Raw genomic sequence first — 26,966 nt, 5'->3', positions numbered from 1 at the left:
TGCCATGTTATAGCCTTGCAAATATTTAAACACAGCTCCAAGTCTTCCTGTCGCCTCCAACCCACCTGAGTACACAGATAAGTATAGCATGAGGTAATGCACAATGGGGACCAAAAAGAAATGCGGTCAGACAAAAATGTTCTAGAAAAATTTGAACTGAAAGAAAACGGAAAAATAAAAAAAAGGTCAGTATCTTTCAATAAGTCACAGGCTCATCAGAGCCGCAAAGCCAAGAATATGCTAAGTCTGGTTTTCCTACCTGGATATTCCTGTAACGTAGTATCCCAGGGGTATGTGTATACATATGTGTTTGTGTATGTGTGTGCATGTGTGCATGCGTGTGTGTGTGTGTGTTGTGTGTGTGTGTACTGAAAGCATCTCTCTAGATTTTGGCTCATTACTAGTCCTGCTTTGCATAATTATGATGGTGTCTCTCTGGGCAGTTTACTAAGATTCCAGGGGCTGCACACGGGTCCTTTGTAGGTTCAGATTCAATAGGAATTTTACAGGCTCAGGACAGGGGAAGGTTTGGCAATAAGACTATGTCTCCAAAATGGTCTAGAGCTTTCAGTGGACAAAAAACTCAGTATGAATAAAAAAAGAAGAAGAATGCTAGTCTTTATATAGCACGTACTATGTGCCAGGTACTGTGCTAAGTGCTTTATAATATTTATCTCATTTGATTCCCACAATGACCCGGGAGGGAGGAGCTAGTAAATATCTAAGGCCGGATTTGAACTCAGGCCTTTCTGGCTCCAGGTCCATCGTGCCATCATTGTGAGATCTATCAACAATGTGATTTGGGAACAAGGAAAGCTAATGCTATCTTAAGTGGCATTAAAAGAGGCAAAGGATCCTGGATTAATCCTGATGTCCTCTGCCTCTGAATTATTGTGATCTGCTCTGGTCACCACATGTTAGCAAGGCCAGAAGAAACTGGAGGGCAGCACTCATAGAGTTCTCCTAAAAGCCTTCCTTTTAACATACTGTCTTATTATAAAGTTGATTATTTCTGTAACAACTTGAAAAACTTTATGTAGCTCCTCACTAATATTTATAGCTACAAGTAATTGGCTGTGAAGCATACAATGTATTCAAATGTCATGAATTCTTGTTGACCTGCGTATTGTTCTGACAGCCATTGAGCTGTCAGGGGAGAGAGAGTCTAATGCAGTTCTCCTACATTATACCATTTTAATTAAAAATTCACTGATGGCATTGAAAATTTATTTCACTGTAGCAGGCCCATCAATAAGTTTGCTAAATAACAAATGGGCAGTAAATATTGCCTAACATCAGTTTCTGCACTATATCATACATATGTAATTAAATGAGCATCTTTAACCACATCTGTTTCTTCATCCCCTTGCAATGCAAAATAGAAAGATTTTAGTTTTTCAATTAATTGCCTGCAAAGGTCTTTAGACATATGTGTAATTATCTTTTCTGCAATATAATCTGTAAGTAGCAGCATCCGAAGCTATTTTGCATATGATTCACCAAGCATCATTTTCACCATATCGATAGTGTCAGGCAGCACTGTTTCCTTGATTGTAGATTTTTTCCCCTTTACATTTAGCAATTCTGTAAGAAACCTCATATTATGCAAATGATATTTTTGATGTCACAGATATAATTTTTGAAAAAAGTTTGTTTTGGCATCTAATTCTATCTGGAAAAAATTCATTGTCTTGCTAACATATTCTGCATGCACACTTTTAAGATGTCATTTCAGTTTGTTATGTTTCGTGCTATCTGCGTCTAAAAGATTTGTATAGAACAAACATATAAATGGGAAAAATACTATTAAAAAAGTGAAAAAAAGAACAAGTGTAAGTGTCTTTTGTCTCCATCAATAATAGTACTTGTGAAATTCAGTAATATGGTGGATCATATGATGTGGATTTGTTTTGGGTTTTGGGTTTTTTTTTGCTTTGTATTTCTATTTTTCAAGCATTTGAACTGTCTTTATTTTCTCAGCTGTCTTAGTTTCACCTCTACCAGTGTATTTTCTCATCAAACCAGCATTTACCTATCAGGAAGAAATATGATTTCTTTTTTAAAATCAGACAAAAATTTAAGACAGTTAAATCTAAAATGAATTTTGCCTATTTTCTACAACTGTTCTCAAATCATTCCAGTTTTTTTAAATTACAGTTTTGGGGGACACAAGTTTTTTATGTTGAACTTATCAAAAGGGTTGACTTTGAGAACTATAACAAATATTATGGCACTTTTAACTTCCATACAAAGTCTCTTTAACTTTGAATTTATACACTTCACGTCCAAACATAGCAGCAGAGTAATAACCACCCATCTAGTGGCAAGACCCTTTGAGGAGAACACAATGTAATGGCCAAAATCTTCTGATATTTTCAAGTATAACTTGCATACCATAGGTGAATGAAGACAAAAGTTAGAGTCAACAAAAAAGCAAGAGTAATCTGATTGAGCAATTATTTAATATACGTGGGCAAAGGAGCTTAAATTTTAACATGAACAAATGAATAAAGCATATAAAGCATGCAACTATGCAAAGCATTGTGCTAAGCATGGGGATACAAAGAAAAGTAAGATGGTTCCTGTTCTTGAGAAGCACACACTCTGCTGGAAGTAGAAAATGTTGGGGCAGCTAGGTGGCACCATAGAGGTTAGAGCATGCTGGGCCTGCAGTCAGGAAGACTCATCTTCCCTAGTTCAAATCTGACCTCAGACACTTAATGGCTGTATGACCCTGGGCAAGTCTCTCATTGAAGTTGAGACTGTCACATGGAGTAGAGTAAAGGCAAGGGATCATGATGGTTATCTTCAAGAACTCGAAGCCCTGTCCTTTAGAAAAGGGACCAGAATAGTTCTACTTGGTCCTAGAAGACAGAGCTAAGAACAGTGGGTAGCAGATACAGGGACACAACTTAGGCCAGATGTCAAGAAAACATTCCTCACAGTATGAGTGGTCCCGAGGTTGAGTGTGCTACCTGGGGAGCTTAATGGGTGACTTCCCTTTCACTAGAGGCATTTAAACAGGGCAAGGGAAGGGAACAAGCCTAAGCAATAACTACTTGTTGGGGATGTTGTAAAGGGGAGTTTTGTTAAGGTGGAGTTTGGACCAAATGGCTGCTGTTGTTTCTCCCAGCTGTGAGACTGTAGGAGTGAGTTGGGTAAGAAATGCTAAATGGATAAGAGTGAAGGGTACTGATATTACTGTTCCCCTCACATTGCTAACTTTATGCTTATGTTTGTGTCTGTTTAAACCCAGGGGGCAGCCTTTCCAAGCAGGACTGGACCATTCAGTGGCCAACCCCAGAGACTGGGAAGGAGAACAATCCAGCTTGCCCACCTGAGTCTACTCCATGGATTCGCACCCACCTTTCCCAGAGCCCCAAAGTCCAGTCCAAATGTATTCAGCACTACTGTCCCCCTGGCCCCACTCTCGGCCCCGTGTACACCCATGTGGACAGACTGACTGTGGAAGGCTACCCAGGCCTATGCCCCCCACTGGAGTCTGGGCACCGGTCCTTGCCGCCTTCTCCCCGGCAGCGGCATGCGGTCCGTACACCACCCTGCACGCCGAACATTGTCACCACGGTGACCCCACCTGGTACACCTCCCATGAGGCGAAAGAACAAGCTGAAGCCCCCGGGCACCCCACCCCCCTCCTCCCGCAAGCTGATCCACCTCATTCCTGGCTTCACTGCCCTGCACCGGAGCAAGTCCCATGAATTTCAGTTGGGGCACCGGGTGGATGAGAGTCACACTCCAAAGTAAGTGAGGTCTGGGGGGCTGGTGCTAACTGTGACTTCCAGAATGTGAATGCCCCTGGTGATGGGGAAACAAGAATGAACAGGGCTATTCTGTTTCCCTGTGGAATCTCCTCCAGGAAAGAAAACTGATTGGGGGTAATTTTGTCTCCCTCATGTGTTAAAATGGTCCTTTGAGAACAGAGGGAAAGGGTTCCTGGTTGAATGGTCACTTCAAGGTGCAGTGGATCTATAGGAGACCCTTGAAATAACAAGATAATTGATCTAGAGCTGGAAAGGACCTCAGTAGATGTCTAGTCCCACCTGGTCACTTTACAAAGGGGGAAACTGAGGCTATAGAGCATCAATGACTTAGGGCCATCAGATCATAGATCTAGAGCTAGAAGGGACCTCAAAGGCCATCGAGTCTAATCCCCTCATTTTACAGAATAGGAAACCGAGACCTGAGGAGGTCAAGTGATTTGCCTATGGTTATATGGGTGATCCATGCCACACATAGGATTTGAATCCATGTCCTCTGACTCCAGAGCTAGAAGCTTTTCCACTCTACCATGCTGCTCACTTAAATTCTTACAGATTGAGAGACTGAGCCCCTAAAAGACTGACTAACTTGTCTAAGGTCACAAATGTAATAAGTTGCTGTCTTTTTTAAAATTAAATTATATTTTTTCAATGAGCAAATATTTATTCTTGCCTTTTCATTCCTCACTCCCATTGGGAAGAAGTCTAAAAGCTTTGAAATGAATACACATAGTCAAAAAAAAAAATCTGACATTAAAAAAAAATCTGACATTGTCTAAAAAAGGGGGGTTTCAATGAGTATCCATCACCTCTCTATCAGGAGGTGGGTAGCACGCTTTCTCATTTGTTCTCTGGAATTGGACTTTGCCATTGGCTTGGTGACAGCGCTTAAATCTTCCAAAGTTTTTGTCTTTCTAAGTTGTTGGTGTTTGTATAAATTGTTCTCCTGGTTCTATCTGAGCTGAGTCTTTTTTTAAAAAAGCCTGATATGCTAAGAGTTGGAAGTTAGAAAAGAGTGTGTTTCAGGCAGAAGGAAAAGCCAGTCTCTCCATGCAAAGGCATGCAGTGTCATAGAAGAGAAATAACAAGTAGACAAATAATTTCACTTTTCTGAGTCTCAGGAGGTGGACTCACTAATCCTGAAGGTCTCTGTTCTAGTTGTTAATACTTTGATCCCAATGTTAAAGGTAGCTTCTCTTCTTTTATACCTGAGAGGAAACATTTGCAGGTATTAGGCAGATTCCAGGGTAGATGAGGGGAGATCTCTCCTAGAAGGGAGAATGAGTGTAGGCCAAATTTGAATCAAATAAGCATATCCCAAAAAAGCAGGTGAGGTCAGTACCTGCCAAAGAATTGGAACCTACTTGAGTTCCAAGAGATAGTCACAGATGGGAAAGCCAGTGTCAGGAACAGAAATTCAAACTGGGAGATCCAGGGTGTTTCAGGGGAATGACCTCTGACTCAGAGAGTGTCTTGGAATGGTGAGAGCTGTCTAGGATTATTCTTGCTCTAAGAAGAAGTGCCATTTGGGGCTTATAATTCAATCAATAGAACGAACATCTACTGTATGCTAGATGCTGTGCTCTACTGGACATTCTGCCAACATGGCGTCGAGGACAATCAGAGTGTTGGAGGTGATAGCACGATGGTTTTCTAAGGGGTCGGCCTCCCAGAAGGCAGCTCCAAGGTGATAGTGCTTATTCATTGTACCATCGGCTCATTGCCCACATACCAGATTCACATACATAGCCAGTGAGACACTCTAGGTGGGGACAAGTGGGATGCATAAAGACTACTCCTACTCCTACTCATAGCTGCCATTTATATTTAAGGTTTACAAAGCATTTTACATACGTTGAAGATGAGGAAACTGAGGCTGGAAGAAGTTAAGTCCATTATTCACGGTCACATAGCTAGCAAATAACTTAAACATGATTTGAACTCAAGTTTTCCTAACTCCAGGTCCAGCACTCTACCCACTGCACCATCAAGTCACCTACCTGCCTGATACTGAGAATGTTCCTCATTGAAAAGTTTCTAAAGTTTAACTCAGATCCACGTGAATCCAGAGCTATGGTTCAACCTTGGGCATTGACGTTTGGGACTTGGATTAGGGTGGGGAACCCCAAGGGTAGCCGAGATCCTATCAGTCAGCTAGCATTTATTAAATGCCTGCCATTGCCAGGCACTGTGCTAAATTCTAGATATAGAAAGAAAGTCCATCGGTGAGCATTTATTAAGCACCTATTACGTGCCAGGAAAAGATAGTCCTTGCTCTCAAGGAGCTCATTGTCTACTAGGGAATACAACATGCAAACAACTAGGGATGAACAAGATCTGTACAGAATAAATTGGAAGGAATCCATGGGGAGCAGGTACAATGCAGACAAGTTCCCAAAATGCCACCTGTTAGCCAGTTGAGAGTCCTAGACTCGGAGGGATGGGTTATTTGATTCCCTTGTAGCCCTTGGTTCTTTCCAAATGTGAGGAGGGTTTGGGGGAGTGGCAGTCCAAGACCAGTAGGGGAAATCGAATCAATAAGCATTTATTAAGTGCCTACTAATTGCCTGGCACTATGATTGTCCATAGACTTGGATATGAGCTCTTTCCATGTTCTTAGGTGAATGTGATAAACTTGTTTTCTATGCTCTGGTTAGCTTGGTGCTTGCAAGGAAACTGAGGACAGAGGTAGAAATGAGCCAGATCCTGATGTCTGCCGAGAATCTCCTTGGGAGGTAGCAAGTGGGAGCCATAGAGCTTTTAGAGGATATTGCTAATTGAGATCCCCAAGACCAAACTTGGGTCTACGCTGAGTTGCTTTTATATGATGATCTGAACCAAGATTCACATCAGAATCTGAAAAACAAAACAAAACAAAACAAAACAACCCTTGTCTTGTTTGATGACATGATTTTCCCCTCTCTTCTGCCCCCCACCCAGTGATTTTATATTTAGAGGCCTCAACTGTGTCTCCTGAACGTGGCAGAGAGGTAGGGAAGAATTAAATCCAGTAGGCAATAGGTGATAAAGAGATGCAAAGTAACTAGTCATTTGGCCCTTGGAATACAGCTGGATCCATTTCAGGGGTTCACTTTATCCTAACATTAATAGTTACCTTACATCAGGGATCATTCTTCCCTCCTTTAACCCCTCAGTTCCTCTGTGACCTTCTCTCTGATGATATTAGAGCAGTCAAAAGTCTATCTAGCATTCTCTGTAACTGAGATGAGGTCGAGTTTCAAAGGTCACTGATTTTTCTGCACAGATTATTTTCAATGCATTTCCACCTGAGAATTTGAAGTAGATTTTTTTTTTAAAAAGGGCTTGGCACATGTGGGAGGAGTAGGGGGAGGGGACATAGCAGAAAGGTTTGGATTTCGTTACTGGTTCGGTTATTAACAACAAGCTAGTAGAGGCAGCTCAATGATATAGGGAGTGTTGGACTTTGGAATTTTAAGATATCTGAGTTCAGAATATGTCTCATTTCCTAACTGTGTGATCTCAGGCAAGCCACTTCATCTTTATGGCCTCAGTTTCCTCATCTGTAAAGTAGAGCCAGCTAGGTGGTAAAGTAGATAGAGAACCAGGCTTGGAATCAGGAAAACTCTTCTTCATGAGTTCAAATCTAGCCTCAGACACTTACTAGCTGTGTGACCCTGGACAAGTTACTTAACCCTGTTTAACTTAGTTTCCTCATCTGTCAAATGATCTAGAGAAGGAAGTGGCAAACCGCTCTAGTATCTTTGCCAATCAAACTCCAAATGGGGTCATGAAAAGTCAGACATGAGTGAAAAACAACTGAACAATAAAACAACCACATAGTCAAGGTTATCCTGAACTATCCTATCTTATCCACTGGAGAAGGAAATGGCCAACCACTCCAGCACTTTTGCCAAGAAAACCCTATGGACAGTATTAGCATGCTGGGGTCCACAGGGTCACAAAGAGTCAGACAAGACTGAACAACAATAATGTTCAGGGCCTTGTATTTGACAGCCTTGTCTACTGGATGGTACAACAGACATGATCATTTCCAAATTACAGATGAGGAGACTGAGCCTCAGAGAAGTTAAGTGACTGACCCCAGGTCACATAGCTGATAGCTGGAATTTGAACCTAGAGTGCTCCAAGCCCCAAAGCAATTCCTCTTTGTAGTATGGCATACTGTCTTACTTGGGCTCTTGCTACTACATAACAATCTGTTTTATTTTTCCTTGATTTATTTTTCCAACAACTGGTGAGTAGGAGATCATGGACAGGGGAGGTGGTACCTGGTCTGGGTCTTGGAGGAAGCTAAGGACAACCTTGGAAATCTGTAAGATAGACATGTGGCTGGCCAGGCTCAGCAACTTTCTCCAGCTCCCAGAGTGGGTTCAGTGTCTACTGGTTCTCTTATGACACAGCTAACAGCTAATAGCCCTAGCAAGGAATTAAAGAAACACAGGCAACAGCCATGGCACCCCTCTTCAGCTCATTTCCTCTTCATTTGAGACATTGGTGAAAAAGGAGATAGGGCAGAAGGCATCTGAGTGATTGTGAGATGAGAAGAAAATGTGGAGCTCTCGGCAAATGCTCTTAATTCTTCAGTGAAATTTGAGGCAAGGTTTTTGACAAGCAGTTGAGTGATGGAGGAGCCTTGGGAGGTTTGAGGTGGGTTGTAAAAGTTTGGAAAAGCTATTGAGGTGAGCAGGATTATGATTTGATTAGGGACATGTAAAAGAAGTGCCATGCAGCAGTGAGGGCCCAGTTGAGATTGTGTAACATAAATTTGTAGTGGACCCAGTCAACATAGTTTTGTGGTTTTCTCTAGTTCAACAGCTGGAGTAGGAGCAAAGGCAATAGATGGTGGGGAGTAAGCAATGGCTGATGCTTGACCAGGCCAAAATCTTCAATAGGATAAGAGGGCAATGGACTCCAGAGAAGAGGGCAAGAGTAGATTTGAATTAGATTACCAAGGTATCAAGATGGAGAAGGGACAAAAGTGCAGCCAGTTCAAGCAAGGGTGATAGTCTGGGAAACAGGGAAAGGTAGAAACAGGTTATGGTCTGATAAAGTGTTTTCAGAGTTCATGAACATGAAAGTGGAACACTTTACAGGTGATGGCAAGATTGAATGTATGACCATCTCTATGTGTGGCTCATATAAGGTGGAATAGTTGGTCATTAGAAAGTTGAGGAACTGGAAGTTTAGGGTATTTGAGGTAGTATCAATATGTATGTTGAAGTACTCTGTATGAGGGGTAGAGATAGGAGAGGAAAGACTGTGAACCAGGGACTGAACTCATTGAGGAAAGGAGAGTATCTTGGAGATTTGTATGCAACAGCCACCAGAGTCTCAATTAGGTGACAAATTTGAATTGAATGAACCTCTGAGGAGGAGAGATTACTGGGGATAGTGGGAGAGCCCGAAGGTGGCAATGGGGAGCAGGAGTATTCTAATTCCCCTATTATGACCAGTGAGTCAGGGGATATGAGTGAAAGTATGGTCAGTGCTGGAAAAGGTTACCAACAATACTGTGCCATCAGAAGGGATTCAGATCTCAGTGAATTGGAGAAGATGGAAGGAGTGAGAAAGGAAAAGGGTTAAAAGAAAGCAAGTTTGTTACCTATAAAGGAGACACTTCAGAAAGCACAGTAGAAGGGGAATGGCTTTAGAGTGGGACATGAGAAGGTTAGGTTGAGGGAAATTGACAGAAGAGAGTGGTCAGTAGAGGACAAAAAAAATGGGACTTGGACAATGGCGGCTGTGGGTTCACAGTCATTGTGATGGGAAGCATATGCAGTGGTGGGAGTGTGTTGACCATTGAAAAATGACTTCTTGTAGATTTTTATTGTACTTAGGTGTTCAGCCTCCAGAGAATATACTCTGGAATATAGAGGAGGGAATAAGACATATGTCCCGGTCCTCAGAGAACTTACTATCTCATTGGGGAGATAAGACATGTAGAGATCCAAAATTAATAATGAACAATACCAAGTCATATATCCTAAGGGCCACAACATTAACAGACAGAATAGGAGTTCTGAAGGAAGGCAAGATTGGCCAGGTCAGGGCTTCCATGTTAGTTGGTCAGACAGCAAGAATTTATTAAATGCTTACTGTGTGCTGCACAGCCCAGGGATTAGGATAGGGATGGATAGAAGAGGGGGTCAAAGAACATGTTGGTTGAGGGTAGCCCAGTGTTAGAACAATGCACTTGGCCATGTGGGGATCCCACCTCATGGTTCCGAAACTGGAGGCCAGGGCTGGGGCAGCCACTTAGAACAAGCACCTGCTGTATGATTGTGTTTGCCACCTGGAAAGAAATCTGCCTGGCTGCCACTCTGCTCCCCTAGTTCAGGGGCAAGGAGGGAGGGCACAGATGTAGAGCTTCCTGGCCTTTTTCCTGCTTCCTGAACCAAAAAAAGGCTATTGAATTCAAAGAAGTAGACATTGTGGATGACAGCCTAAGAGTAAATCCTGCCCGACAATCAGAAAAGGCCTTCCTCCATAGCATTTTAGCAAAGTGGGGAGACTGTAGCTTGCACCTTGGGGAATACATAATTGTCCAGCTCCCCTTCTGCTGTTTATCTTCTTTTCTTTTCAATTTGTTAGTTGATTATTCAGTGTTATCCTCTCCCCCATCTCTCTTGCGGCATTCCTTCTGGGATCCCATTAAATAATGCTTTTTTCTCTCCAGCTGCTGAATGAACCTGCTGTAATGGATGGTGTCATGGCCATTTTGAGAACCCGCGGATGATTAAAAAAACACATTTAATGAGGATTAAGCACTGTTGCCTGCCTCAGGAGGGGGATGGCTAGGTTTGTTAATGTCAACAGAGCAAAGGAAGGATGAAAAACCCAGGGAAAAGCATTGACTGTCATCCCTGTTATGTTTGATAGAGTTGGGAAGCTTCTGTTTAAGATGCTGAACTTTGTAATTAACACATTGATTGTTTTATCCCGAGTTTGGCCTTACTTAGGAATGCTAGTAGTGTTTCTTTATTTTTAGAGCCAACCAGTTTTTGCAGGAAGTTGTAAAAATACTGCCCCTCCATCCTACCTTCCCTTGATTCTGAATCCATGGCTGTTATTATCCAAACCCCACATTCCCCACTTTCCAGGGGTGGTAGTTGTTTAGTCATTTTCAGTCATGTCTGACTCTTCATGATCTCATTTTTTTTTTTTGGCAAAGACACTGGAGTGGTTTGCTATTTCCTTCTCTAGCTCATTTTATAGGTGAGGAAACTGAGGCAAACAGGGCTAAGTAAATTGCTCAGGGTCACATAGCTACTAAGTATCTGAGGCTGGATTTGAACTCAGGTCTTCCTGATTCCAGGTCCAGAGCTCTATCCAGTGTGTCATCTAGCTACCCAAACAAATATTTATCAAATGCCTATTGTATGTCAGGCATTTCGATAATTGCTGGGGATATAAAAAGGGACAAAAATGTGATACTTGTCCTCAAGGAGCTTACATTCTAAGGGGAGAAACAATATGAAAATAACTAACTATATATATATATATATATATATATATATATATATATATATATATACACAAATACACACACACACACACACATATATGAGATACATAGTATAAATGGAGGTAATCTCAGAGGGAGACCCCAAACCTCTTGGGGGAGGACAGAGAAAAGCCTGTGATTCACCTGCTTCTAAGGCCAGTGTTATAAGGAGGTCAGAAAGTCCTTTAGCAAAATTACAAGCTGGATAAAATATTTTCATCCATCCAATATCTGCAATTGTCAATTTAGGGACAGTGCCAAGAACTCTGCTCTGGAACGAGAGGAATTGGATTCACATCCCACTTCTGAGACCTGAGTGACCTTGGATAAGTCACTTAACTCTCATAAGCATCAGTTTCCTCAACTATAAAATGAAGGGTTTGGACCAGGTGGCCATAAGTTTCCTTCTGACTCTAAATCTATAATCCTGTGACCTCTCTAAGATTCAACTTCCAAATCTGAAAAAAAAAAATCAATGTAGCCTTGTCCAAAGAGGTTTGGTGGTGATTTTCTTTTTTGGCCACAACAACTCTCGAACACTCTTTACTATGACAGAGAGAGGGTATGAACTTCATAGATGGAGGCAGCACACACGTACCCCAATGAAATAAATCACAGGTCTTTTGAAGAAAAAAAAACAACCAACCTAGACTTATAGTCAGAGGACTGGGTTTAAATCCTACTGCTGCTATTTAGTTTCTATATGACCTTGGGTAAGTTACTTTACTTCCCTCTAAAATGAGGAAATTGGACCACCTGGCCTCTGCGGTCCCTGCCAGCCCTAAATCTATGATCCTATGGTATCATTTTACAGGTGAGGAAACTCAGGCCCAGAAATGCTAAGAGACTTGCCTAGGGCTACTGCAGTAATAAGTAGCAGTGCTTGGATTAAAAGTTAGGTCCTCAGATCCCTGTGTGACTGACCCTGAGAAATACTAATTAATGCTTATATATTGCTTTAAAAGCAAAAAGGTTTATGAAACACTTTACATGTGTTATCTTATCTGATCATCACAACAAGCCTGTGAGGTAAATACAGTTATCATCCCCATTTTGGAGAGAAGGAAACTGAGGCTGAGAAAGATTGAATGATTTGTCCAGGGGGGTCACACAGTTAATCAGTGTGAACTCAGGGCTTCCTGATTCTAAGCTTTGCCCACTCTGCCATCTGGCTGTCACAAGTCACTTAACCCCTTTGGGCCTTAGTTTCCTCATTTGTAAAATGAGAGCTTTGGATTGGATGAAGCCTAAAATTCTTTCTAGTTTGAAATCTATGAGCTTATAATCACATAAAGTGGTAAGGGCTCCAGAGGAATAAATGATTTCTTTCCTTCCTTCCTTCCTTCCTTCCTTCCTTCCTTCCTTCCTTCCTTCCTTCCTTCCTTCCTTCCTTTCCTGTGTCCCTCCCCTCCTCTCCCTCTCTCTTTTCCTCCCCCCCCCCATTCTACTCCCACACAAGATGTGTTGGTTTGTGGCCTGATTGACGCCGAATGTGGAAATTAAGGGAAAACATGGGGGAAATTGATATCTTAAAGCATCCCTTTTTTCCCTCCCTCCACCAATTTACCAGAGGAACCCTGCAGGGAAAAATTACTGGAATGATCTCATATCTACAGGACTAGTTTCTGAAAATTGTCGCAAGGTTTTAACTCAGAATTTTAGATATTTTGTGACTTAAAGGCTGGGGTTAATGAGCCTGTGCAGGGTTCCAGTCCCTCTCCTCAACCTACAATTATGATGATTGTGATTCACAAGTATTAAGGGAAGGACATTTGAATTGTTCTTGGAATTAAGAAATCTAAGAATGAAAGCCTTATGCCATGCATCAGTTCAGTCACTTTTCAGTTATGTCTGACTTTTCATGACCCTGTTTGGGGTTTTCTTGGTAAAGAAAGTGGTTTGCCATCTCCTCCTCTAGCTCATTTTACAGATGGGGAAACTGAGGCAAATAGGGCTAATCGACTTGCCCAGGGTCACCCAGCTAGTAAGTGTCTGAGGCCAGATTTGTACTCAGGGAGATGAGTCTTCCTGACTCTTGCCTGGCATTTTATCCATTTTACTACCTAGCTACCCCTGCTACTTAGTCACCAACTTACAAAAATTTTTGGAGCCAAGAATTTCATCTCCCTGATCCTACTTTTCTGTCAGTGAGCATGTAACATACCCAATAAGTGGTGGTCATCCAGTTTCCGCCTAAGGACCTCTAGTGAAGGGAGCCCATCACCTTCCAAGTCAGCCCATCTCCACTCTTGACGAACTCTCAATGTCAGAAAGATCTTCCTTACATCAAGACTGCATTTGCCTTTTATACATTCTACTTGTTGTTCCTCGTTCTGTCCTCTGGGGCCAGGCAGAACAAGTCTAATCTCTCTTCCATGTGGCAGCTCTTCTGATAAGCTAGTGAATCCTGGCTTTTCTGTTTTTCTGTTTTTATGACTTTGCATAAGTCCCTTCTCCATGATGGAGCTTAAGAATCTTCATCTTCAGGAGGAGAATTCGTGTTATTAACCTCTAATGTCTTTTGTAGCCCTGGCGTTCTATACTGGCATTGGAAAAGAACCCTAGACTTGGTTCAGAGTCAGGAGACTTGGATTGAAGTCCTCACTCCAACATTTAGCAGCTGTTTGCTCTTGGGTAAGCCCTGTAACCACTCTGAACATCAATTTCTACATCAGTAATATGGGTATAAAGGGCAGCTAGGAGGATGGACAGTAAATGGAGTGCTGGGCCAGGAGTCCAGAAGTCCTGAATTAAAATCTGGCCTTAGACACTAGCCATATGACCCTGGACAAGTCACTTAACCCTGGTTGCCTTAATTTCCTCATTTGTGAAGTGAGCTGGAGAAGAAAATGGCAAGTCACTCCAGTATCTTTGCCAAGAAAACCTGAAATGGGGGCTGTGCCCAACAATAACAACAGCTCACATTTATATAGCACTTACTAAGTGCTGGGCTTAACAAGTAAGAAGTGGACAAATTTCTGCAGCAGTCTGGAAGCCCCTGTGGAAGGTGAGAACCCTGTTCCAGGCAAACTAGTCTTCTCATTGTTCCTGAGACACAACATCCCATCTTCCACCTCTGTGCCTTTGCACAGGCTATTCCCAGCAATAACAACTAACATTTCTGTAGCACTTACTATGTGCTGGGCAATGTGCTAAGTGCTTTCCAATTATTATTTCATTTATCTTCGCAACAACTTTGTGAGTCAGGTGATTTTATTGTCCCCATTTTACAGATAAGGAAACAGAGGCAAATGGGTTAAGTGGCTTGCCCAGGGTCACATACCTCTTAAATGTCTAAGAATGTCTTTGAACTCAGGTCATCCTAGTCCTGGCCCAGTGCTCTATCCACTGCACCACTTAGCTTTCTGCTGTCTGGGATGCTCTCTCCTCCTACCTGGAATCCTCACAGAGTCCCTAGATTCCTTCAAAGCACAACTCAGCTGTTGCTTCCCACTCAAGGCCTTTCTAGATTCTGCCTTGGTTTTAATTCTCACTCTTTTTGAAATGACATGTGTTTTGCATATTAATTATATTTATACACAGTATGTATATTATCCCCTTCTCCTACCCCTAGTGGAATGTAAATTCCTTGAAGTTGGGGACTAGTTTCTTTGCCCTGGGAACCCTAGCATCTACCAGAGACCTTGAACGTGGTAAGTGCTTAATAGATGTTGGCTGATTGAATTCAGTTGAATTGAATGCTGACTTAGGACTGAGATTGAATTTTTGAACTAAATTTAATTTTTTTCCACTTGTGTATCTTCCATTTATATCATCTGGGAAAAGAAGGCTTATTAGAACATAATAAAAAGCTAGTTTTTGCATCAAGCCTTCCCATTTCTAAAGACTTGATGGTGATAACTCTAGAGTTTGTGTGCCTGTACATCTACCGAAGGATAATGGGTGCCCCTGAAAGCGGCCACTTCATGGCTCAGGGAGAGGAAGCATTGCTGGACTTAGGCAGGCAAATTCTGCCTCATATCCTTATTAGCTGTTCAACCCTGGGCAAGCTACTTAACCTCCCTCAGACTCAGTTTCCTCATCTGTAAGATAACAGGATTTGATTTGATGGTGTTTAAGGGCCTTTCTAGCAGTAAAATCCATAATTTTATGTCCCTCTTCCTTTTACCTCTCTTTTGTCCCTGTTTCACGCTCATAATTTTCAGAATGTTTTCAATCAGATTAGATCCAGCTCAGAAGTGACCCATGGGACATCTGGTGGTACAATCAGTTCACCATGCGTCCTTTGGCTCCAGTTTGTTCCCAACCACTTGGCTCCAGCCCTGCTGCTCTGTTTATGACTCTTTCCTTTTCCTTTCTTCCTCCTCTCCATTAATTAATTCTTTCTGGTGTCTTGAGTGTCTTCCAGGACTCTGGAGAGCTCAGACCTAGTCACTCGGATGAGAGGAAGTAAATGAACAGTGAGGCCAGCTGCTCCTGGTGGCTAATGGTGGCCAAGGGGGTCCTTAGCCTCCCCTGGAGGACTCCTTGTTTCCCCATCTGCGAAATCTGTACATTCTATCATCCCACATGCTCCATCACGCCATAGTAATTTACAGTCATAGTGGCAAGAAGCTTTCAGTTATACAGCACGGGGCCAGACCCCCTCTTTCCCTCAGGCTACAGGAGAGTTTATTAATCCAAATTAATAGAGAAAGAAGAAAACAAATAGTCACCCATTTCTAACTCACCTACTGGGGCCATATTCCACTGTGACAAGGACCATGGCTCCCCTTTGGAAAGGAGGTGAGGTTAATTTCCTATAATGGTACTTAATGATTTTCAGGAGGCAGGCACCAAGTCCTGCTTTCTAATCCCATTAGTGTTTCATGATCGTAATTAGTGCATTGGAGAGGCAGATTTTTTATGTCTGCTGACAGAAGCATGCAAAAAATTTGCCAGTTATCCCTTCCTGGTCTGACTGTAAACTCTCTGTGTTTGGGGAGATGATGTGTTTGCACCAGAGTGGGCCATCTCATAGGATTATTGAAAAATGATAAGTAAGATCTTGGGACCTTCTTTTAAATGGAGGATGAGGGGAATGTCTGGGAAATATCCTTAGCTAACAGCATGACATGGCAAACCACTTAACATCTAGAATTCTCAGTTTCCTCATGTATAAAATGAAGAGGTTGTACTGGATGAATTCTGAAGACCCTTCTACCTCTAAATCCATGGTCTCATGATCTTAAAAATCTGGAAGTGTTTTCTAGTGGACTAAATGCTATTCATTTTCAGTGAACAAACATCTATTTTTGCTCCCTCTCACCTCCTCCCCTTCCCCATTGGGGGTATGTGTGTGTGGAATCAATCTTGTAATAAATATGCATAGTTAAGCAAAACCACCACTGGCCATGTCCAAAGATACTGATTTCATTGTGACATTATGGAAAGATCATTGAATTTAGGGAGTCCTAAAACATAGCAGCACTACCTCTGCTACTGTGTCACCTTGTAGAAGTCACTTCATCTCTGTGCCTCAGTTTTCCCATCTACAACATTAGGAAAGATAGCTTGGTGACTTAGGATCCTAGATCTAGAGCTGGTCATCACTTCTCAGGTCCTTTCTAGCTCTTCACCCTATTCCTTGGACCTTCACATTCATAGACATTAGAGTTGGAAGACTTCAACAATCAGCGAGTCAAACCCTCTCATTTTATAACTGAAGAAACTGAGTTCCAGACAGTCCGAGTGATTTGTCTGAAGCTGTGCAAGTAGCAGAATTCGAATTCAGACTTCAGTCTCTTGATTCCCAAACCAGGAATCTTTGAAAATATAGGATACATCAGTTTATTCTCCCAGCCTTTGGGCAGCTTGATTCTCTTCTCTAAGCTCCCGTTTCCTACACAGTAAAATAATGGAATTGTCTTAAATCAGAGATTCATAACCTCTGGTCTGTGAACTTTTTATAAAAAAATATTTTGATAAGTGCATTTTAATAGAATTAGTTTCCTTTGTAATCCTATTTTTATGCATATAAAAACACGATTCTGAGAAGAGAACTCTGGGCTTCACCGGACTGCAAAAGGCATCTATGAGAAACACAGTAGGAATTCCTGGACTAGGTAATGTTTTTTGGAGGCAATCAGGGTTAAGTGACTTTCTCAGAGTCTAGTCAGAGACCCAGGCCTGAGCATGTCATTGTCTTAGTTGACTCGGTATTTTTCTTGAGCCATTCAGCCAGACTCTCCCTCCCCCACACAAAGGAAAGCCTTAGATCCTGCCTGAAAGTCTTTGGCATAGTCTAGTTGGATAGCCATCAGTTATGTCTGACATACTGCAAAGGGCTGAAGGAATTCATTAGGTTAACACCAGGCCCTTCATCATCTCCATATTTGAAGCTTCATTTCTACTTTAAAAGATTTTCCTGAAGTGTGGGTGGATGGAGGCTATCTGGGAACCAGAGGGGCCTCTCAGAGAGTTAATGTTCTATCCAGGATTATTATGGACAACAGCTGGAATATCTGCTCAAGGCAATTTGCTGTTATAAGCTCTGGAAATGGCTTCTGGTGAAGAATTCAGGGTGTTATTTAACCATGGCCTATGCAGGTGTAGTAAAATGTCAAAACTTGGTGATGGGAGGAAGTTGGAGGAACATTTGATGCAGATGTCTTTCCTGCTCCCTTCCCCTTTCTCTTTCACATGCTAGAGTTTTTGCTGTCTTATTTTATTATTAAGGAACAACTTTCAACATCCAAAATGCCACCTTTTCTTCCTTCCTTTCTCCTCTTTTCTCACAATGTTTCACCTTCTCTTTCCTAGAGAGATTTTGAGGTCTCCTTCAGCCTGGAGATTTTGTGCTGGCCATCCTCTTAGTTAATTTTCTCCTTCAGGGATATGATGGAAAATATACTATACTATTTCCTTCCCTTCCACACTCTTCAGCCTTCCTTGATGCCCACCTTAATTCAAGTGTAAGCCATTGTTGCTTTGGTTGAAGCCAGAAGAGGAGAACCAGGTGTTTTATATTCATGCATATGTATCTACATTTTATATCGTGTGTTTACTTTACATGGATGTGTTATTTCCCCTCTCCCCCCATCTAACATAAGCTCCTTGAGAGCCAGAAAATGTTTCAGTCTTGTTTTTGTATCACTAATACCTGGGACAGCTCCTGACACAAAATAGTAGATCATTAATAAATGCTTGTTGGATTAAAAACTAGATGTTCTCTCTCATCTATTATCTTTTTCCTCCTCCTCTTCCTCTTCTCCTCTCCTCTTTCTCCTCCTTCTCCTTCTCCTTCTCCTTCTCCTTCTCCTTCTCCTTCTCCTTCTCCTTCTCCTTCTCCTTCTCCTTCTCCTTCTCCTCCTCCTCCTCCTCCCCCTCCTCCCCTCCTCCTCCTTCTCCTTCTTCTCCTTCTTCCTCCTCCTCTTATTCCTCTTCCTCTTCTCTCTCTCTCACTCTCTCTACCTTCCCCTTCCTTTATCTTTTCTCCTTTCCTTTTCTTTCTTCTTCTCTCTTCTCCTTTCACCTCTTTTTATTATTCTGCTCTCTACCCTATTCTCCCTTCTCTTCTCCTTACTCCCGTACTCTCATCTCTCCTCTCTTATCTTGTCCTATCCTCTGCTCCTTTCCCCTCCTCACAATAGATGTTCCCTACACTGAATAAATCACAGGTTTACTGCTAATAGGATATCAATCATTTCTTGTTATTTTGTGTCTTGAGACAACTGAAGGAATATGTGCTTTTTTTTAAAAACTTCTTACATAGCTTCAGACAGATATGGTAGACAGGACACAGGATTGACATTCAGGAGACCTGGGTTCAAGTTTTATCTCTGCTTCTTCTCTTGTGACTGTAGGCACGTTGCTTTCCCCCCAGGGACTCAATTTTTCCATCTGTCAAATTGGGATATTATCCAAAGCGAACTCTGGATAGCCACTTGGGAATGTTGTAATGGGATCCTATCTGGGGCACTGGCTGGACTAGATTGCCACTGATGTCCCTTTTAATTCTGAAATTCTGTATTTCTGTGACTAGATGAGCCCTAAGGTCCTTTTCCCTTCTGTCTGATCATTATCATCAACAACGATGATATTATTTTAATATTCTTAATACCACACCAAGGAGACAGAGTGCTACAGTGAAAGAATCCCAGGCTCTTCAGTTCAAATCCCACTTGTGATGCTTAATACCTTTGTAACCTTGGACAACTCATTCAGTCTTTTTTGTATCACCTTTAAAATAAGGGGATTGGCCCAGGTGACCTCTGAGGTGCCCTCTGACCCTAGCTCTATGATCTTATTATGAGTCCAAGTTTTACAGAATAGATCCTTTTATGAAGGGGATTTGTTCTGTGAAGTTTAGATTCACTCAAAGGGCTGTACTTGATGACCTAGAGGTCCACACGTGGCCTTGAGGACACAGTTTCCACCCCTAGCCTAGGTCTTCCTAACTTTAAGGCCAACTTTTTGTCCACCATCTCACACTGCCTACCTCTCCTCTACATGTTACCAAATACAGAGATAAGGAGGGCAGACTCATCTTCCTGAGTTCAAATCTGACCTCAGACACTTACTAACTGTGTAACCCTGGACAAATCACTTAATCCTGTTCACCTCAGTTTCTGTATCTGTAAAATGAGCTGAAGAAAATGGCAAACCACTCCAGTATCTCTGCCAAGAAAACTGGGGTCACAAAGAGTCAGACATGACTGAAAAACAACTGAAAAACAGAGATAAGACACTTCTTCAATATTTCATGTAACCCGTCATTTCATCAGTGTGGGTGTGCCCTCCACTGATGCAGATCCAAGGCCTTTTATAACTTAGTAGGCATGATATGCAGTAATCTTTCATTTATCTGGGGGGGCATTATGGTTAATTGAATGGCCCAGTTGCCTGATAGCTTCCCTATATGCCATAAATGGATTACCAATTTTCAGGGACCTCAAATGCCACAAAATGCACTTAACACTAAAACCATATTGGAAATAATTTAATCCTCTTTATATAATTCAGATTCTTTTTTCTGTGCCCAAAGTTATCATTATAAGCATCAGTTATCACTGTCCAGGGCTGTTGATATGGAAGGTGTGGGAGATTGGGCTGACCCTGCGACTTACTCTAGAAATTGCTTTTTTGATTAAATCCCTAACATCAACCTGTTTACTTGCCATTTATTTCTTTCTCATAAAAGTAGAGTAGAAGGTGAAAGAAAAATTTAGAACAGCTTTGGTTAGTTGGGAGATAATGGATTTAGGGGGAAAAGTAGACTGGGCTGGGAGACAGGAACCTTGGGTTGGGTCCAAGCTCTGCCAGGATCCCGTTTAGTGGCTTTAATTAATAATTGCTAAGACCTTTTAAGGTATGTAGTATTTTACAGATGTTATCGGATTTGGTCCTCACAACAATCTTATCAGGCAGGCACTATCAATTATCCTGATTTTACATATGGGGAAATTAAGGCTGAAAGAGGTTGTGACTCCTCCATGGGTCACAGAGCTAGTAATTGTCTTGCTAACTTGGTATTGTTTTGGGTAGCATTCTGGCTTCAAACTCAGTGCTCTAGCCTTGATTCTACCAAGCTGCTAGTTAAGTCTCTGTCCCCTCTTTGGGTCTCAATTTCTTCTTTCGTAAAATGTAGAAATTGGATTAGATAATGTCATTAGTCCACCTGAGTTCTGACATTCTATTGTCCTAGGTCCATCCCAATACTAATTTTCCCTGTTCTCAGGCCCCTCCCAGCTTTGATGTTCCTTGTTCTGAGGCCTCTCCCAGCTCTGACATTCTGTGATTGTATCAGCTATTTGGGTTCTAGAAAAAAACTTGGACTTATTACATATCTCTATACATACACACACATATACATGCGTGTATATAAAATATACAGATAGTGGTTTTTGGTATCCCCAGTGCAGTATAGCACCTGGCACACAATAAGTACTTAATAAATATTTGTTGCCTTGTTGCCATGTACAAATATTCATATATGTACACACACACATACACTCACATGCATGTGCACAGACATACACAGACACACACATATATACTCACATGTATGTGCACAGATACACACAGACTCACACACACATATGCCATATTCCAAAAATAGGCTATCCCAAAATATGTTACCTCCTTGAAATGAAATCTTCAAAAGTGATACGTGTGTGTTTGTATGTCTGCATGTGTGTGTGTATTTCTATCGATGCATATGCACTCAAAAATTCCATATAATTATTCCATTAAAAATACACTCATCCATTTTGGCAAAGCTTTCCCAATAGAATGTAAGCTCTCTGAGGATAAACATTGTTTTGTCCTGTCTTTGTACCTCTAATGCTTAGCACAGTGCCTGGTGTAGAGCAGATGCTTAAGAAATGCTTGTTGGGGAGGCAGCTAAGTGGCTCAGTGAGTAGAGCTCTGGCCTTGCAGTCGGGAGGACCTGAGTTCAAATCCAGCCTCAGATACATAACACTAGCAGTGTGACTTTGGGCAAGTTACTTAACCCCGATTGCCTCACCAAAAAAAAAAAAATGCATGCTGGATGAAGGAAACCTGGTTGTTGTTGTTTTCTAAAAGTGAATGAGGAAGTTTCTGTTACTCAGAAATGTAAGGCAAGAATTTCAAGGTGATCCAGATGGGCAGGTTACTTGAGACAAGAAGTATGGACATGGGTCACTCTCACTCTCCCTTTCTTTCTTGCCCTCTCTGAATCTCCACACCTTCCTCCGACCCTGTGGCTGGTCCTTGGCAGGCTGCTGCTCATCTTGGAAGGTGGGGAAATCCTCTCTCTCTGGCTTCTGTCACTGCTGTTCACACGCCTGCCCACTTTTCTGTTTGATGACATTGAACTCCTCCCAGCAGCCCCTGCAGCATGAAGTACTAGTCAGAGATTTGCTTTTGGGGCCCCATTTATCTATGATCACAATGCAGACAGGGTACAGCCTCTCTGGAGAGAAATGGCTTCTTGGGAGGTCAGCTCTCCATGGATCCCCTAGTGGTCCTAATCAGTATGGCATGTGAGGGGGAAGGGACAGTAAGGTGAGTTGATGGACTTTCTGTGAAATGCTTTTCTCTAAGGGACTCAGGACAAGGATGCAGCCCAGCACTGATGTCATAAAAATGAGAGGGATCAGCCTCTTCTGTCTTTGTAACAGTAGCAGCAGGCGTGTCTGACACAGGACTCCTCAGTGACATGAGAGCTATCAGGGAAGCTGTAATCACTGCATCTTATGCTTCCAGGGAGATCAGTGAAGCTTGAGCTATGTATGGTTCTTTGTGCTAGAGAAGACAAGACTAGACAACAGGCATTTGAGAAAGATCTGGTTGTCTTAGTGGACTGCAAACTTAACATGATTCCATAACGCGACAAGGCAGCAAAAATAATAAAAAGAGAACAAAAATAAAATTGCTGCTCTCCTGAGAGACCCAGAAGAATAATAACTAAAAATTTTTTGCATTTGGGACAAGTAGCACAAAGAATTTCTGGGACAAAGGGGGAAGATTGATGGAGTGAGGAGCAGTAGAGAAAAGCTTCCAGTACCTGCCTATTTTAACTAATTATTTTTTTTCTTTTAAGTAGTAATTTATTTTTTCCAATTCCATGTAAAGACAATTTAACTTTCTTTTTTAAAATTAAATTTTGAGTTCTAAATTTTCTCCCTCACCTTTCCTCCCTAAGATGGTAGGCAACTTGATTAGGTTATATATGTGCAATCATGTAAAACGTTTTTCCATATTAGTCATGCTGTAAAAGAAGAAACAGAACAAAAGGGAAAAAAACTATGGAAAAAATAAAGTGAAAATAGTATGCTTCAATCTGCATTCAGACTTCATTGGTTTTTTCAGTGGAGGTGGATAGCATTTTCCATCATGAGTCTTTTGGAATTATCTTGGATCATTGCATTGCTAAATATATCCAAGTCAGTCATATTTGGTCATTATACAATGTTGCCATTACTGTGTACATTGTTCTCCTGGTTCTGCCCATTTCACTTTGTATCAGTTCATGTATGTCTTTCCGGGTTTTTCTGAAAGCATCTTGGTCCTCATTTCTTACAGCACAGTAGTATTCAATTCCATTTATATACCACAACTTGTTAACCCATTCCCCAGTTGATGGGTATCCCCTCAATTTCCAATTCTTTGCCACCATATAAAAGACCTGCTATAAATATATTTGTACATGTAGGTCCTTTTCCATTTTTTCTGATCTCTTTGAGAGATAGACCTAGTAGTGGTATTGCTGAATCAAAGAGCATGCAGGTTAACTAATTATTCTTTCTAACAATGGGCTGAGCTCTGTTTTTCTAAGCTGCTGAGGTAAGACAAGTGTAGTCAGCTTCTCTAAATTTAATACCCTGAGGGCAAAGACCCATTTGCTCTGTCCTAGTTATGATTCAGAGGAAGAATATCTAGAAAGAGGGTGAAAGTAGTCCTGTTGGACTCTCTCCTTGTCAGCTCACATCTGCAGTATTCTGTTTCATTTGGGGTATCGTATTTTATGAAAGACATTGAAAAGTAGAATCATAGGATCATGAAATCACTGATATAAATGTGGAGCTGAAAGAGACCTTAGAGGCCATTCAGCTCAACCTCCTCATCTTACAGATGAGAGAATTGAGGATTAAAGAAATTAGGTGACAGAAGTGAGGAGATGCTGCTCAAGAATCTTTTAAAAGAACTTGAGATATTCACCTCAAAGAACAGAAGACTTAAGGAAGACACAAAAGATGTGTTCAAGGATTTAAAGGCTTGCAGTGTTTAATAATAATAATAATAATAATAATAATAATAATAGCGAGCTTTTATATATCACTTTGTTTGCTAAATGCTTTATGAATTTTATCATATTATGTCTTCACAAGAACCTTTTTGAGGCAGCTAGTTGGCACAGCAGATAGAGTGCTGGGCCTGGAGTCAGGAGGACTCATCTTCCTGAGTTCAAATCTGGCCTCAGACTCTTACTAGCTGTGTGACCCTGCACAAGTCACTTAAACTTGTTTGCCTCATTTTCCTCATCTGTAAAAATGTAGAGGTTGGACCAGAAAGCCTTTGATCACCTTTCCAGTTCTAGGTCTATGGTTCCAAGTTTTTTGGAGGGGACCTGTTTCTCTTACCATATACCTGCCCTCAGCCAGCATTCAAGATGCCGAAATGAATAGAACTGAAAATTTTGAAGAGTGCTCAAAGTTTATCTCCTCTGAGTCATACAGAATCCAGCACTTAGCACAGTGCCTGGCACATAGTAGTTGCTTAATAAATGTTTATTGATTGATTGAATCGCAGAATTTCAGAGTTTGAAAGAACTTCATCTTGTCCAACCCATTCTCATCCCCCAACCCCCAGAATCCCCACTACAATTTATCAGACAGATGGTCATCAGTTTCCTTCTAACTTTTAATGAGGAACAACCCATTCCTCCATTCTACTTTTGTTATGAAGTATTTTTTTTCCTATGGCCAGCTAAGTGGCATGGTGGGTAGAGTACTGAGCCTTGAGTCAGAAAGACTCATGTTCCTGAGTTCAAATCTGGTCTTAGACATTAGCTATGTGACCCTGTACAAGTCACTTAATCCTATTTGCCTCAGTTTCTTCATTTGTAAAATGAGCTGGAAAAGGAAATGGCAAACTACTCCAATATCTTTGCCAAGAAAACCCCAAATGTGGTCACCAAGAGTCAGACATGACTGAAAAATGATCGAACAACAATTTTTTTCCCTATATGGAGTTGAAGCCCACCTCTTTGTTACTTGTACCTCCTTAGACCCTCAGGGCCAAACAAAATGAATCCAATTCTTTTTTTTTCCCATGATAGCCTTTCAGATGTTTGAAGACAGCCATCATATCTTCCCCAAGTTGTCTCTTATCTAGATTAAGTAGCCCCAGTTCTTTCAACTAATTTTCTTCTAGTATGACTTCAAGTCCTGGAGCTGTCCTCCCAGTTCAGGGTGAAAAGTGCTAGAACTAGGTAGGTGTTCAAATTTTAGCTCTGCCACATATTAACTGTGTGACTGTGAGCAAGTCATATCACCTCTTGGACCTTATTTTCATGACCTATAAAAATGAGCAATTTGGACTAGATGACCTTGAAGGTGCCATCCATCTCTAAATAGATGATCCTATGGTCTTACTACCTCTATGATTTTAGCTGAGTTATTTTTCTTCTCTGCATCTCAGTTCCCTCAAATGTAAAATGGGGTGGATGGATTACATGGCTTCTAAGGGCCCTTCCATCTTTAAATCTATCATACTCTGATCTAGAGATGGAAGAGATCTAGTCCACCCTCCTTATATGGTAACTGAGGCCCAAATAGGTAAGGTACCTTGCCTTATATCACATAGGTAGGAAGTGAGCCTACTTGAATGATTTGCCAGCTTGTCAATGCCCTTCTTTAAATGTGGCACCCAGAATGGATGGAATACTTTAGAGGTGATCCATGGAGGGCATAGTACAGTGGGACTGTCTTCTCAAATGCTATAGTTTTTTTTTTTTGCATTTGCTACACAACGTTAAACTAGTTTCAGTTATTCCACTGTTGAACATAAATCATAAAGGATATTTCACTGAATCAATGAATGAATGAATTAAAGAATATAGAAGTATTTAAGTGGATCAATGAATGAATGAAAAAGTAACTTAAGTACTTACTATGTTCCAAGCACTAAGCTTATCAGTATGGCTAGACTCTTCACCAGTTTATATTACAATACTCCTTTATCTTCTTATCCTGTGTGATTCTTGTCTATAGACTTTCATAAATCTTCTGTTAAAAAAATCCACCCAACATGCTGGAGGTCTTCCTCTGGCAGGTACCCATGTACCCTTTGGGCTGTCCATATGTTTTCTCTCACTTTTGATAAATGACAGTCTTATCTCCTTTCCTAGCTGCGTGTATCCTGGATGTTGTCTTTCACACAATTTCTTAGGCAGAGTATGTGGCAGCCCTCTTAGCCCTACCATTCATCTCTCTACTGCCCTTTGGGTCATCTGCAATTTTGATTCATCAGAGATTGTGGCACATTGCATGATTGAAAAGATTGTACAAAATGCAATTCAACCTGATTTTTCCTGCTTAACTCTGGCCTCTGCTATGCCCAACAATCAGAGCTGGCGCAAAGTGGATTGGGCCACCTTGGAAGATAGTAAATTTCCATTTGTCAGAGATCCTTAAGCAAAGTCTGGGTGGCTATGGTGTCAAAGACATTACACAGGGGACCCTTGTTCAGGTAGTGATTGGATCCTACGGCTCCCGGGGTCTCTTGCAACTCTGAGATCTTGAGATTGATTGTCCATTTGAAGCACCTGTCCAAAAAAGACACTGCTTGAGATCAAAGGAAAATCTGTACAGATGATAGGTACCTTTGAGTCTAGCCCTGATTTTACAGGTGAGGAAACTGAGGTCTTAATCACTCAAGTGATAACTTGCCCAGGGTCACATAACTAGTAAATATCTGAGACAAGATTTGAACCCAGGCCTTCCTGACTCTAGGGTTTGTGCTCTAGTTATACAGGGTGTCCCAAAAGTCTCCACACAATTTTAACCTATTGAGCTATTAAAGCTGAAAACTGCACAGAGATCCCAGAGAGAAGTCACTTTCACTCTCAGAAGCACAGTTTCCACATATGTAAAAAAAATAATGTCTGAACTAACCACCTCACAAGAACATTGAAAAGAAAGTACTTTATAAACTTTAAGGTGCTATGAAAGAGGTGTGTGTATGTATATATA

General features: G+C 41.4%; 1 protein-coding gene across 1 annotated transcript in view; it reads left to right on the top strand.

The window, feature by feature from the left end:
- Window positions 1–26,966, top strand: part of KSR2 (kinase suppressor of ras 2) — a 582,604-nt gene that overhangs the window by 246,251 nt on the left and 309,387 nt on the right. The window contains 1 exon segment of the mRNA XM_021007997.1: window positions 3,257–3,761. Coding sequence (XP_020863656.1) covers window positions 3,257–3,761 — 505 coding nt within the window.

The sequence above is a fragment of the Phascolarctos cinereus genome, unplaced genomic scaffold (genome assembly GCF_003287225.1).
Source record: "Phascolarctos cinereus isolate Bilbo 61053 unplaced genomic scaffold, phaCin_HiC Scaffold_4;HRSCAF=312, whole genome shotgun sequence".
NCBI classification, from domain to species: Eukaryota; Metazoa; Chordata; class Mammalia; order Diprotodontia; family Phascolarctidae; genus Phascolarctos; species Phascolarctos cinereus.
This window is presented reverse-complemented; position numbering and strand designations above follow the sequence as displayed.